Source organism: Ranitomeya imitator, chromosome 1 (assembly GCF_032444005.1).
Source record: "Ranitomeya imitator isolate aRanImi1 chromosome 1, aRanImi1.pri, whole genome shotgun sequence".
Taxonomy (NCBI): Eukaryota; Metazoa; Chordata; class Amphibia; order Anura; family Dendrobatidae; genus Ranitomeya; species Ranitomeya imitator.
The window spans coordinates 432713355-432727469 of record NC_091282.1 but is presented as its reverse complement, the minus strand read 5'-3'; the positions used below and the strand labels follow the sequence as shown (position 1 = coordinate 432727469).

General features: G+C 49.4%; 1 protein-coding gene across 1 annotated transcript in view; it reads left to right on the top strand.

The window, feature by feature from the left end:
• Window positions 1–14115, top strand: part of SMC5 (structural maintenance of chromosomes 5) — a 277372-nt gene that overhangs the window by 77399 nt on the left and 185858 nt on the right. The window contains exons 8-9 of the mRNA XM_069763546.1: window positions 7481–7552; window positions 7653–7908. Of these exons, the coding sequence (XP_069619647.1) occupies window positions 7481–7552; window positions 7653–7908 (328 nt within the window). The remainder of the gene's footprint in view (window positions 1–7480; window positions 7553–7652; window positions 7909–14115) is intronic.

The following is a 14115-nucleotide window of genomic DNA, read 5'->3' as shown; positions in this document are numbered from 1 at the left end:
ATCCACTGGCACTCAGGAAATGACCAATAAATGACCGAAAAAAACATTTTCCTTTTGAAAAATTTGGCGGGTTTGCCCACCTTAAATACATCACGTGCATGTACCCCATCTCCTAAAGATCTAATATGTTTTTACAGCCCATCAGCATGCTTACTGGGCGTAAAGTCGCTTTGGCAGCCGGCGGCCTAACAAAGACCCCCTGATCTGCCTATAAGGCCTACCATATGTAACAGTTTTTTGCCTGAAACCACACCTTTAGGGATAAATGTAATGAGGGAGAGTGCTCCTAGTAGTCAGCTTTCCTGCCATTTATGAAATGTACTAGATGGTGGCCCGATTTTAACGCATCGGGTATTCTAGAACAGGGGTCCCCAACTCCAGTCCTCAAGGCCCACCAACATGTCATGTTTTCAGGATTTCCTTAGTCTTGCCCAGGTAATAATTGCATCACCTGTGCAATGCAAAGGAAATCCTGAAAACATGACCTGTTGGTGGGCCTTGAGGACTGGAGTTGGGGACCCCTGTTCTAGAATATGCATGTCCACATAGTATATTGTCCAGCCATGTAGTATATTGCCCAGCGACGTAGAATATTGCCCAGCCACGTAGTTTATTGGCCAGCCACGTAGTATATTTCCCAGTCACGTAGTATATTGCCCAGCACAGAGCCACGTAGTATAGAGACTTAAAAAAAATAAAATAAACATATACTCGCCTATAGCCCGTTGAAGTCCTGCTATACTTACCATCCGCCGCCTTTCTCTATCGCCTTTCATTGGGGGACACAGGAACCATGGGTGTATGCTGCTGCCACTAGGAGGCTGACACTATGCAAATAAAAAAGTTAGCTCCTCCTCTGCAGTGTACTCCCTACCGACAGGAAGTAGGATATTCAGTTTAGCTTAGTGTCAGTAGGAGGTGGACACGGGTCTTTCATTAGACCCATATCTACCTCAATGTGCGTCGTTTTCTTTCAGGTTTTCCGGAGGGATACAGGGTGAACAGTCACACCTGTACTCCCACAATGCGGACTATGAGTACGGCGTGTACTGCCACCCCATATCCTCATAGATCCCTCTCCAGGACCAAGATCCTAGCACACAAGCGTGCTTAGAAGTCCGGTCCTGCATCCGTCCCCCACCCACTCGCCCACCAGAGCCTGTCGGTTGGAGGAGACGAGGACGTCCAGCTCCACGGACGTCTGATATCTTCACGAGGTTAGTAACGGACGGCGTGGGATGTTTAGGTGAGTATTCCCTTCCCACCAATCCCCCTAACCTTCGGTCTCTCTTCAAAGACAGTCATGGGGGGTCCCTGATTCCCTGGGCGATCGTTGGACGTCTCTTTATTGGAAAGTTTTCCACACTGCGGCACATTTTTGCTCTGTGCGGCGCCCTGTAGGCAACCGCGCTGCCTTTTCTGCGGCTGCACTTTCCCCCTGACGTGGCGGTTTGCGCTGCAGCTGCGCCGCTTCTCCATGCTTGGCGGCCGCACCTTTACAGGCAGCGGCACTGCCTTGTCTGCGGCCGTACCTTTGTCCCATGCAGCGCAGCCCTACAGGCAGCCGTGCCGTTTTTCTCCGGTGGCCGCACAGTGTTCTCCGGCGGCCGCACAGCGTTCTCCGGCGGCCGCACAGCGTTCTCCGGCGGCCGCACAGCGTTCTCCGGCGGCCGCACAGCGTTCTCCGGCGGCCGCACAGCGTTCTCCGGCGGCCGCACAGCGTTCTCCGGCGGCCGCACAGCGTTCTCCGGCGGCCGCACAGCGTTCTCAGGCGGCCGCACAGCGTTCTCCGGCGGCCGCACAGCGTTCTCCGGCGGCCGCACCGTTTTCCGGTCCTGTGGCCCTCTCCGGCGCCCACCAGCTTCTAATTTAGGTCCCGGCTTCTCCCGGGGCCTACTCTCGGCCGTGACTCCGCCCACTTCCTGAGTTCTCGGGCGGGCTTTTTTCCCGCCCGTCTGTCTCAACAAGCTCCGCCCCCCGGCACCATCTTGGTGCTCCTGGCCAGGCAATTAACCCTGCCCACCACCTCCATATTCTCGATCCAGGAACGCCTTATTCCCCCCGAAAGTACGTGAATACCGGCGTCCTCCTCAATTGCGGTCGCCTCAGCCCCACAGCTGGTCCCGGACAGGAGAGTTCCAGAGGTCTGCTCCTTCTGCCTGCACCCCTTCCTTTAAGGACCACTGAAGCGCATCACCTGCCGTGAGTAGCTCTGCTCTGCAGTCTGACACTCTCCTCCGCCCTTCTGTCCCCTAACCTTCTGGTCTCCGCTATGTCAGTCCTTCAGCAACCCGATTGTTCCCACCGCCCAGGATCCCCCGGCCGATCCGCCCGAGAGTGATACCCCATCCCAGGCTGGGCCTCCTCTCTGTCTCAATCGGTGGCCAATTTAACACGGGTGTCTCAAACCCTGGTGTCCGTGCTGGATCGGTTACCCCTGCAGACCCCCGCAGTAGCCACCGGGTCGCAGGAAGCTCCATCTGAGCCCTCCAAGGCTAGCTGCAAAGGTCCAGACAGGAATGCCAGTCTGAGTCCTCTTCTCGCTCCATCTCGCCACTCGGTCCTCCTCTGCGGTCGGCGTCCTCCCGATCCTCCTCCCCTGAGTCAGGCGAGGCTTTCTCTGATGCGCCTTCGGAGGATTATTTGGGGCCGGATTCGAACCAAATCGCTAACATGAGGGATATGGTTCAAAGCCTCATTGGAGCGACCAATCAGACCTGTGGCATCAAAGATTCCTCTACGAAACCCGCAGATCAGGCGGTTTCGTTTAGACGGTCTAAACTACCTCCCAAGGTATTTGCTCCTCATCCTGAATTCAAGGAGCCTCTGTCCAGAGAAAGGGCGAATTCGACCAGACGTTCTCAAAGAGACAAGCGTCTTGGAGTCTCATATCTCTTTCCTCCGGATCTCATTGCCAACCGGAATGAGAGGCGTTAGAGAACGACCTCTCCCCCGGTGGATCCGTCGGCTGCTAGACTTGCCACCACCACAGTCCTTACGCTGTCCGGTGGGCGGCTCTGAAAGATTCCATCGATGGGATCATGGAATCCTTCGTGAAGTCGGCTTTCAAAACTGCCGCATCATCCCAATGCCCGGCTTTGGCTTCCACTTGGGTTTCGAAGTCTGTATCCGAGGGGCTAAACAACTCCGTTGGGGCATTCAAGCTGGAGCTCCATCAGCCCGGCTGGCGGAAATTGCCTCCCAGATTACTCGCGCCGGGGAATAATTTGTTCCCTGGACGTCGCGTCTTCTGCCGCACAGGCGCCCAGTAATGTTGTTGCCAGCCGTCGCACTGTTTGGCTCAAGAGTCATCGAAGAAGTCCCTTACGAGCCTGCCTTTTCAAGGTTCACGTCCTTTCGGTTCCAAGCTGGACCAAATTATTAAGGACGCCACTGGCGGCACCAGTCCCCTTCTCCAGACCTCGCCTACTTCCCCTTAGGCGGCTACTTCGGTCTTTTAGACCTTTTTCGTAGTTTCGCGGCATTAGATTCCTCTTCACAACAGCAGAGGCCACAGGCACGTTAAGAGAAGGTATTCTTCGACTCACTCTTTCCTGGCGTGCCCGCTACTCCTAAGGTGGATTCTCCAGGTCCAGGACTGGAAGTTCTACCTAGGCACGACCCACGACTAGACCCCAGCCCGTTTCTCAGGCTGGGCAACCGTCTCCTGTTCCTCAGGGACGTCTGGGTCTCCTCAGTAGAGGACGCATGGGCCAGGGCACTTGTATCCTCTAGATACAAAATCTTCATTTCACGGTCCTGGGATCGTTTTCTTTACAGCCATTGTTTCCCTCCTTAAATCCGGGGTAATCGTTCCCGTCCCAGAACAGGAACGGTTCAACGGTTCACAGGCTTCTCTTCGAATCTTTCTGTACTGACAGAGGACAACAAGGTTCGTTCCAGTCCGGATCTCAATTTGCTGAACAGGAAGTTTCGTCGGAGACACTTCAGGATGATATTCCCTCGTTCAGTAATCACTTCCATGGAGGCTCAGGAATTTCGGTTTCAGGCTCCCGAAAGTCTATCCATCTTTCCCAACATTCTAACCGTTGCGGGTGGCTCGTCAACAGGAAGAAGTTCCGTCTTGTTCAGCGCCTCGTATCTCCGGGCATGTTCTTCGACACTTGTCGGACCAGAGTCTTCCTTCCCGAAGACAGGATATCCCTCCTTTGTCAGGAAGTTCGCTTGCTCCAGGGTTCTCAGCTCCCCTTTTTTCCGATGGGCCTTAAAGGCCCTAAGGAGCTTGGTTGCAACATCGGAAGCAATTTTCCCTTCGCCCGTTTCATTCGAGACTTCTTCAGCAGGCTATTCTATCACAGGGGGCAGGTCTGTCTTCTCCCTGCATCGTCCGATCCGGCTTTCTCCCGGGTCAAATGGTTCCTCAACTGATGGCCGAGGTCACTTCTCTTATCCCAGAGCAGATCCTTCACAGCATATCCTTCCTTCCAGTTCCCTGGCAGGTGGTGACGACGGACGCCAGTCCGCTCGGCGGAGGCGCGGGGCTTTGTCTCCTGTTCTTTCAGGGTTGTTGGTCGGCGCAGGAGCCCTCTTTGCCGATCAATGTCCTCGAGTTCCGGATCATCTCTCTGTCTTTCCTTCATTGGGTAAGGATTCTCAGCAGCCTGCCAATTCGAATCCAGACCGACAATGACACAGCAGTGGCATATGTCTACCACCAGGGGTGGACTCAGCGTTCGCTGGCCTCGGCCGAGATTCCAGGATCCTCCTTTGGACAGAGGCGCAACGGTCCTGGTGAGCTCCGCAGTGCATGTCCCCGGCGTGGACATTTAGGCCGCCGACTTCCTCGGCCGCGAGGGCCTCGCGGCACGGGAATGGTGCTTCAGGAGGTTTCCTATCGGATTGCTCTTCGATGGGGGACTCCAGAGGTGGACCTCATGGCGTCCCGATTGAACAGGAGGTCCCTCGGGTCGGCCCAGGGTCCCGTGATCCTCTCACAGTGGTGTTGTCACTCTGGCCATTCCCCGGTCGCAGTTCGGGCTCCCCTATCGGTTCCCACGCCTTCCCTTGCTTTCCAAGCTGTTGAGATGGGTGCCGGTCATTCTGATCGTCCCGGATTGGCCCAGGAGGTCTCAGTTTGCAGACATCGCCAATCTTCTCGCGGACACCCCTGGTGTCTTCCAGGCGGACCCGATCTGCTGTCTCAGGGTCCGATCTGCCACCCGAATTATCGGTCGCTCAGTTTAACGGCGTGGCTGTGGACTCCACAGTTCTAAGAGCGTCCGGCCTTTCGGCCCAGATGAGTCACTCTATAATCCACGCTGGGAAGCCTTCGTCTTCTTCCAGGATCTACTATCGTACCTGGAAGGCTTACTTTCGTTGATGCGATTCCAACCACTTTTCACCTATGTCATTTTTCCCTGCCTTCCATTTGGTTTTCCTTCAGGCAGGACTGGATTCGGGCTTCGCTCTCAGTTCCCTATAGGGCCAGGTTCCTGCGCTCTTCTTCCCTTTAAGAAGACTTTCTTCTCAGCCACAGGTTAAGACCTCCCTCCAAGTAGTCCACGCTGTCCCTCCGTACAGGGCCTCTGTGGATTCATGGGATTTAAAGGTTGGGTTGGTTGTGCTTAGGGGTTCCCCCCTTATAGCCTCTCAGGGAGTTTTCCCTGTCAGTTCTATCTCGGAAGGTGGCTTTTCTCAGGTCCATCTCTTCGATCCGCCGCGTTTTTGAGTTGGCGGCCATTTCTTGCCGACCTCCTTTCTTAATTTTAATCCAGGACAAGGTGGTCCCAGGCCTCTGCCTTCCTTCCTTTCTCGAGGTGGTTTTCATCTTTCCAACTCAACGAGGACATCGTTATACCTTTCCTTTTGTCCAGCTCCGACTCATCCTCTGGAGTGATCGTTGAACAGGCTGGGCCTCGTCAGGGCAGTGAGGATCTCCCTAGCTAGCACAGCCGCTTTCCGAAAGATGGATTCTCTTTTCGCCATCCCTGATGGCGTGCGTAGAGGCCTGCCGGCTTCCAAGGCGACTATTGTTCGCTCTATCAGAACGGCAATTTTGGAAGCTTACCGGGTCAAGAACAAGAGTGCCCCCTCCTGAGATAAAGGCTCACTCTACCCGGGCAGTCGGCGCTTCCAGTGCGGTACGTCACGGGGCTTTTGCCGACGGCTTTGTAAAGCGGCAACCTGGTCTTCCATCCACACGTTTCGCCGAACCTGGGCAGAAGGATCCTGCAGGCAGCAGTGGTGAGTCCTCGGACCTGATGGAAGTCTGTTTTTCCCACCCCAGGGACTGCTTTGGGACGTCCCATGGTTCCTGTGTCCCCCAATGAAAGGTGATAGAGAAAACAGGATTTTTGGTTGCTTACCGTAAAATCTGTTTCTCGGAGCCTTCATTGGGGGACACAGCACCCTCCCAAGTTGAACAGCTCTGTTTACTGTTTACGTTTGAGTTCTTTGAACACTCTGAGTGTTTGAAACTGTTAATCTATGGAGCGCCGTGGAATTTGTTGGCGCTATGTAGATAAAGTTTATTATTATTATATTATTATTCTTTCTCTTTTACATGTTGCTTCTCCTACTGCTTTCTCACTAACTGAATATCCTACTTCCTGTCGGTAGGGTGTACACTGCAGAGGAGGAGCTAACTTTTTTATTTGCATAGTGTCAGCCTCCTAGTGGCAGCAGCATACACCCATGGTTCCTGTGTCCCCCAATGAAGGCTCCGAGAAACAGATTTTACGGTAAGCAACCAAAAATCCTGTTTTCCCGCTACTCGCCACGCTCCCGGGACCGCTCCATTGCAAGCGGCAGCTTACGGCGCCAGGGCTGGTGTGAGCAGGACCTATGATGATGTCGCGGTCACATGACCGTGACGTCACGGCAAGTCCTTGTCGCACACCAACCCTGGGACCTCACCGGAAGCTGCCGCTGGCAATGGAGCGGTCCCGGGAGCGTGGTGAGTAGCGGCAAAGGCGGCGGAGGGTGAGTATAGCAGTTTTATTTTTTTTTAAATTATTTTTAACATGACATATTTTTACTATTGATGCTGCATAGGCAGCATCAATAGTAAATTATTGGGGACACACAGGGTTAATAGCAGCGGTAATGGAGTGCGGTACACCGCAGACCGTTACCGCTGCCATTAACCCTACGTGAGCGGTGAGTGGAGGGGATTCTTGAGCGGGCGCCGGGCAGTGAGTGCAGGGAAGTAGGGGAGGGACTAATCGGACTGTGGCCGTCGCTGATTGGTCGCGGCAGCCATGACAGGCAGCTGCCGAGACCAATCAGCGAACGAATAACCGTGACAGAAGGACAGACAGACGGAAGTACCCCTTAGACAATTATGTATATAGATGATTAACTCATTGGTTCCCTAGTAACAGTGTATTGTGGGGAGACGCAGCAGAGTGCAGCTGAGTGAGCAACTTCACCTAGGTCAGTCACTTCAACAGTGGTTGTGCACGTCTATTCAGAAAATCCTAATATTTAGCAGGTTTACTGATTTTCTTATGACTTCCAGATAAATGACATTCGGGAAACTTCAAAGAAGTGCAAACAGAAGCAGGAGCTTGTGGAAATAAAAGAAAAAGAGGTCCGTATTCCCATATCTACATTTGTGTCCAATCTGATTGTCACTTTATTGTCTTAAGTCCTGAATCTAACCGTTTTCAAAATCTCTGTAAATAAAACAGATCGAAGACATTCAGCAAAGATTAAGAATGAGAAAAGATGAAGAAAACGACAGACAAAAGCGGATTTTTAACATTCGTAAAATGATTGAGGACTGGCAAAATGAGCTGAAGTCTATGGCTAACCAGGACAGTCTGCAACCAGAAATCGATTTTATTGCAAGAGAGTTGCGTGATATCCAGGATGAGAAGTCGGCTGTGGAAAGTGACATGAGTGACGCTCGAATGGAAAGACAAAACTTGGAGGGAGAAAAAAGAGGTAGTTAACATGTTTTGTTCATTGTAGCTTTACGGTTAAAAACGGCAATAATATTTAAAGTGTTTTCTCTGCTGGGTACATGCTGTCGCAGGTGCATTAATGTCATTTTTCTACTGAACAACTTGGGTGATAGAAGGCTCAAATTTGCCTAACATGCATGCCAATCAGCACGGTGCTTTATAATCTGGAGACCCTCCCCGGACCAACCAGTCAGTGACTGATCACCTTCTCTGTAACAGTGCTGCCACTTTAGCTCCAGTAAACAAAGAAATTGGAATTCATTGTTTTTAATGTATAAATGAAGATGCCATGTTAACTCTGTAGTCTATTCATAAGATTTCAACATGCATTATGCCCCTGAAGTGTTATGGAGACTGTCGAAATAGTATATTAAAAAGCTGCACACAATAGCAATACTGCTAAAACCTGTTAATGATATTCTCGCCCTTTTCATCCAAGTCTTTCCAGTGTCTTGTTCCCCATCCTCACAGCTGATCTTTAATTTACATTGGCTGAAGATGTCAACGCCCTTATACTCCTCACGGCACCGTTCACCCTCCAATACAACCACACTGGAGGATGAACGGCCGTGCAGTATAGGACCATTGGGTTTCCCGGCAGGCACTGGTGTAGAGGTTTTAGCGGATAGTCATGAAGACGCAGCTCTTCTGCTGAGTCTGAATGAGTCTCTGGCAGTAGTGATTTGGTATCGACAGTTCCTGTACCGTTTACTGGTGGGGTCCCTTCCACATATATGCCCCCAGTTTCCCCTGGTAACACGATTGATTTGTTTGAAACTTTGGTTCTGAAGGACATGGAGGCTTTGTTATACAAGAAGGCTCCCCCAAATCTCACGGATTTGGAAAGGAGGGCTTTAAGAGATATAGCCGGTTGGGCAGATGTAATTGTGCGACCGGCGGATAAAGGGGGAAAAATTGTGTTAATACCACGGGATGCATATTTGTTGGAGGCCGACCGACAATTGTCGGACACGGCGGTTTACAGTAAGTTACAAAGGGACCCTACACAAAAATTTAAGAAAGAATTATGTTCGTTCTTAAGAAAGTCTGTGGAACTTAAAGTGATTACGCAGAAAAAGGCAGAAAAGCTCCTGCCTGAATTTCCAACTAAGCCATATTGGTATTATGTCCCTAAGGTACATAAATCTGTCACACATCCCCCAGGCAGACCCATTGTGTCAGGGATAGCGTCACTTACTGTGCACCTATCCCAGTACATTGACTGGCTTCTGCGCCCCGTATTAAGGGACATTCCGTCATATATCAAGGACACAAATTCTTTTTTGGGCCACATTCTAAATTTCAGCCGGGGTTCTCCTTGGTGTCCATCGATGTGGTCAGTCTTTATACGAAAATCCCACAGCCACTGGGCGTGAATACCATTAGGCGCATTTTGGGGACCACGGACAGGAGTCAGGACTTCATAGACTTTGTGAAGGCCTTAGATTCATACTCACACATAATGCCATTACTTTCATGGACACCTGGTATGTACAGACCACTGAGACTGCCATGGGGACCCCGGCCGCGTGTACGTTCGCTAACCTCTACCTGGCGGTGTTTGAGGAGGATTATATCTATTCCATCAGGAACATATTCCTTAAACACATTAAGCTTTATCTCAGATACGTGGATGACGTATTTCTAGTGTGGGATGGTACAGAGGAGGAGTTTGGAATCTTTGTTGGATACCTCAACAGTGCCAACACTATGGGGATGTCCTTTACGGCTAATTTCGGGGGTTTAAATTTAGAGTTCTGGGATGTATTAGTGGCAATTCATGAGGGGGAGGTGTGTACATCCATCTACCGTAAACCAACCGCTACTAATTCGGTATTACATTATAATAGCTACCACCCGGCTCACACTAAGCGGTCCTTATCTTACAGTCAATTGCTAAGAACACGGAGGGTTAATAATACACGGAAAGGTTTTGAGCAACAATCTAGAGAGCTATGCCAGAGGCTTCAAAGTAGGGGTTATCCAGATACATTGCTGCGGACAGCATTGGGTCGCGTCAATGATAATACCCAGGGTAATATGGGGAAAGTAGGTGAAGTGGCAGGGCAGCGGATTGCCTTTTACTTCCAGTACAGTCCCAGGGATCAAGAGATACGAGCTACCATTAGGAAACATTGGCCCGTACTGGAGAGAGACAAGGACTTAGCGGGAAGGTTGGCCGGGGGCCCATTGATTTCAAATAGACGTAGTACACGTGTAAGGGACGTCTTGGTCCGTAACCGTACCATTAAGCCAAAAACGACTTGGTTGGAGCAGATAGCTCTTAAGGGCAATTATCGCTGTGGACACTGTCAGTATTGTAAATATCATGTCCCCGGGCGTGCATTAAATATAGGTCCTATTGAACATACTGTTCAACAGTTTATTTCCTGCAAGACTGATTACGTCGTATACGTGGTTTTTTGCCCGTGCAGAAAGTATTATATAGGCAAAACAATTCGTCACCTGTATATACGATATAGGGAATATTTTAAGTCGATCCTGTCGGGTAAAGGTGTACCAAGGCTAATTAGCCATATTAGGGATGCACATGAAAGGAATCCAGAGGTTTTAACATTTGCAGGAATAGAAAGGGTGGCGTTACCGGTGCAGGGAGGTGATCTACATAAATTATTGTTAAGGCATGAAGCCAAGTGGATCATGCGTACACATGCGACAGGCCTGGCCGGTCTTAATGATAGAGTTGATATGTCCATCTTTTTATGAGACTGGTTATTATTATATACTAGATGGTGGCCTGATTCTAACGCATCGGGTATTCTAGAATATGTATGTCCATGTAGTATATTGCCCATCCACGTAGTATATTGCCCAACCACGTAGTATATTGCCCAACCACGTAGTATATTGCCCAACCACGTAGTATATTGCCCAGCCACGTAGTATATTGCCCAGCCACGTAATATATTGCCCAGCCACGTAGTATATTGCCCAGCCACGTAGTATATTGCCCAGCCACGTAGTATATTGCCCAGCCACGCAGTATATTGCCCAGTCACATAGTGTATTGCCCAGCGACGTAGTATATTGCCCAGCAACGTAGTATATTGCCCAGTTACGTAGGTATATAACACTGCCCACGCAGTATTTAGCAGTGTGTGCACCATATCCCTGTTAAAAAAAAAAAAAAAAAATTAAAATAAAAAATAGTTATATACTCACCCCTGGGATCCAGCGAAGCTGTGTGATGCGGCCGCCATCTTCCGTTCCAAGGATGCATTGCGAAATTACCCAGATGACTTAGCAGTCTCGCGAGACCGCTAAGTCTTCTGGGTAAGTTCGCAATGCATCTCAGGAACAGAAGATGGCGGCCGGCGCGAGTGCATCGTCCAACGACGGAAGGTGATAATAGCAGGTTTTTTGTTTTTTTTAATTATTTTTAACATTAGATCTTTTTACTATTGATGCTGCATAGGCAGCATCAATAGTAAAAACTTGGTCACGCAGGGTTAATAGCAGCGGTTACGGAGTGCGTTACCCGCGGCATAACGCGGTCCGTTACCACTGGCATTAACCCTGTGTGAGCGGTGACTGGAGGGGAGTATGGAGCGGGCGCTGACTGCGGGGAGTATGATGTGGGCGCCGGGCACTGACTGCAGGGAGTATAGAGCGGGCGCCAGGCACTGGCGGCGGGGAGTATGGAGCGGGCACTGACTGCGGGAAGTATGGAGCGGGCGACGGGGACACTGACTGCGAGGAGTATGGAGCGCCGGGGAGACTGACTTCGGGGAGTATGGAGCGGGCGCCGGGGACACTGACTGCGGGGAGTATGGAGCAGGCGGCGGGGATACTGACTGCGGGGAGTATGGAGCGGAGCGCCGGGGACACTGACTGCGGGGAGTATGGAGCGGACGTCGGGCACTGTGACTGTAGGGGAGGGACTAATCGGACTGTGCCCGTCGCTGATTGGTCGTGGCAGCCATGACAGGCAGCTGCCAAGACCAATCAGCGACGCGGGATTTCCGTTACGGAAGTTGAGGACAGAAAGACGGAAGTACCCCTTAGACAATTATATATATATATCTATATCTATATATATATCTATATATATATAGAGAGAGAGAGAGAGATAGATAGATAGATAGATATATATATATATATATATATATATATATATATATATATATAGATATAGATATAGATATAGATATAGATATAGATAGATATATATATAGATATATATATAGATATATATATAGATATAGATATATATAGATATCCTTATTCCCTATGCGCAAAATGGTTCCCCGTGGTTCATTCACTGACAGGTTCCCGTCTCCTGGGGTTTAGGGAGGTATGTTATATATGTGCCAATAGCCAATTGTGAATAATGGGTTAATACCGTTCTTATTTAATTTGCTTGGTTTTGGGGGAGTTTTGATGTTCATGTTGTTTGAGAATGATAAGGACTTGATCGCTCTGCCCGGTTATGGTTGCCGATTTTGTTTTAAATGTTTTTAACATGCACACCTGATGTACTTTGACGGTGGATGTTGGGACTTCGGGTGGGAGGAGTTTGTTTGAACTCGCCTACTTCTTCCAGCGTCACCTCCCAGCAACCACTGACCCGTTGAAGCGCTACACTTAGTGCGAAAAGGCCGTCGTTGAGCCCTGCACACTCCTGCTTCATTTGCACACACCCGAACCGTGAAGATTATGCTTTTTATGCTTGAATTAAGGATACGTATCACTCCAGGATCGGTGAGTGCTGCCGCATTTTTTCTGAGATATCATTGATTCTAGCTCTATTTTCCATGCGAGCATCTGTGATCCGCAGTCGGGCTCTCTTCCTGCACTAAGCACAGACTATTGTTGGCTCCGTGTTCCTGGGTTGTACTGCCTACTTTTTTCTTGTCTCTTTTTTTGTGCACCATTATACTCCTATTTAGCCACAGTAGCCAATTACTAGCCTCAGCAGTATACGTCACAAAATTCCTGAGGCCAGTGATTGGCTGCTGTGGTAACCCCTTAGTGACTAAGCAAAATTTTTTAAATCTGACCGGTGTCACTTTATGTGGTAATAACGCTGGAACGCTTCAACAGATCTCATTGATTTTTGGAATGTTTTTTTTTTCGTGACACATTGTACTTTATGATAAAGGTAACTTCATGTTGATATTTTTTGCGCTTCTTTATACAAATATCAGAAATATTACAAAAATTAAAAAAAAAGTGCAATTTTCAAACTTTAATTATCCTTTTAATCCAGATAGTCATACCACATAAAAACATTAATAAGTAACATTTCCCTCATGCCTGCTTTACATCAGGACCATTTGTAAAATGTTGTTTTTTTTGTTCGCATTTTAGATGGTTTAAAAATGTAGTAGTCATTCATTTTTTCAAGGAAATTTACAAAACTTTTTTTAGGCCCCTTTCACACATCAGTTTTTTGCCATCAGTTGTAATCCGTCGAATTTTGAAAAAAACGGATCCGTCGCAGATTGTGAAAAACAATGATGTTTGAAAGGGGCCTTAGGGACCTGTTAAGTTTTGAAGTGACTTTAGGGATCCTATATATTGGAAACCCCCCAAAAGCGATACTATTTTAAAAACAACACCCTTCAACATATTCAAAATTGCTTTTAGATAGTTTTTTAACCCCTTAGGTGCTTTTCAGGAATTAATGCAAAGTGGTGTGACAGGAATCTAGAAATTGATTTACGGTACTTTATCGCTTCATTGGGGGACACAGACAACCGTGGGTGTATGCTGCTGCTGCTAGCAGGCTGACACTATGCAAAAAGGGAAAAAGAGTAGCTCCTCCCTGACAGTATACACCCACCAACAGGCACCAAGCACCTCAGTTTGTGCTTAGTGTCTGTAGGAGGCGGACCTGGATCGTCAGATCCGCTGCTAACTTTTGTTCCCTTACAGGTTTTATTGTTTTTAGTAACTGTTTCTTTTTGTCTTTCAGATACAGCAATTCAGGGAAACAGAGTGTTATTCTCACTCTGCCTTCCCAGGAGAGGCGGCTGAGCGAGCAGTGTGGTGTCGCCCACATCGCAACTCGAAGGCCGCCGGCATGACATTATCCCCTGTCACCCTCTCAGGTGCTCCAGGGTCTAACTGGTGGCGGTCCTAGCCAAAAATGTTCCCCTCACCCCTCTCCTTGGAGAGGGCTGAGAGGAAGACGGTGGTCACCGGCGGTGACTTCCCCCTAGGC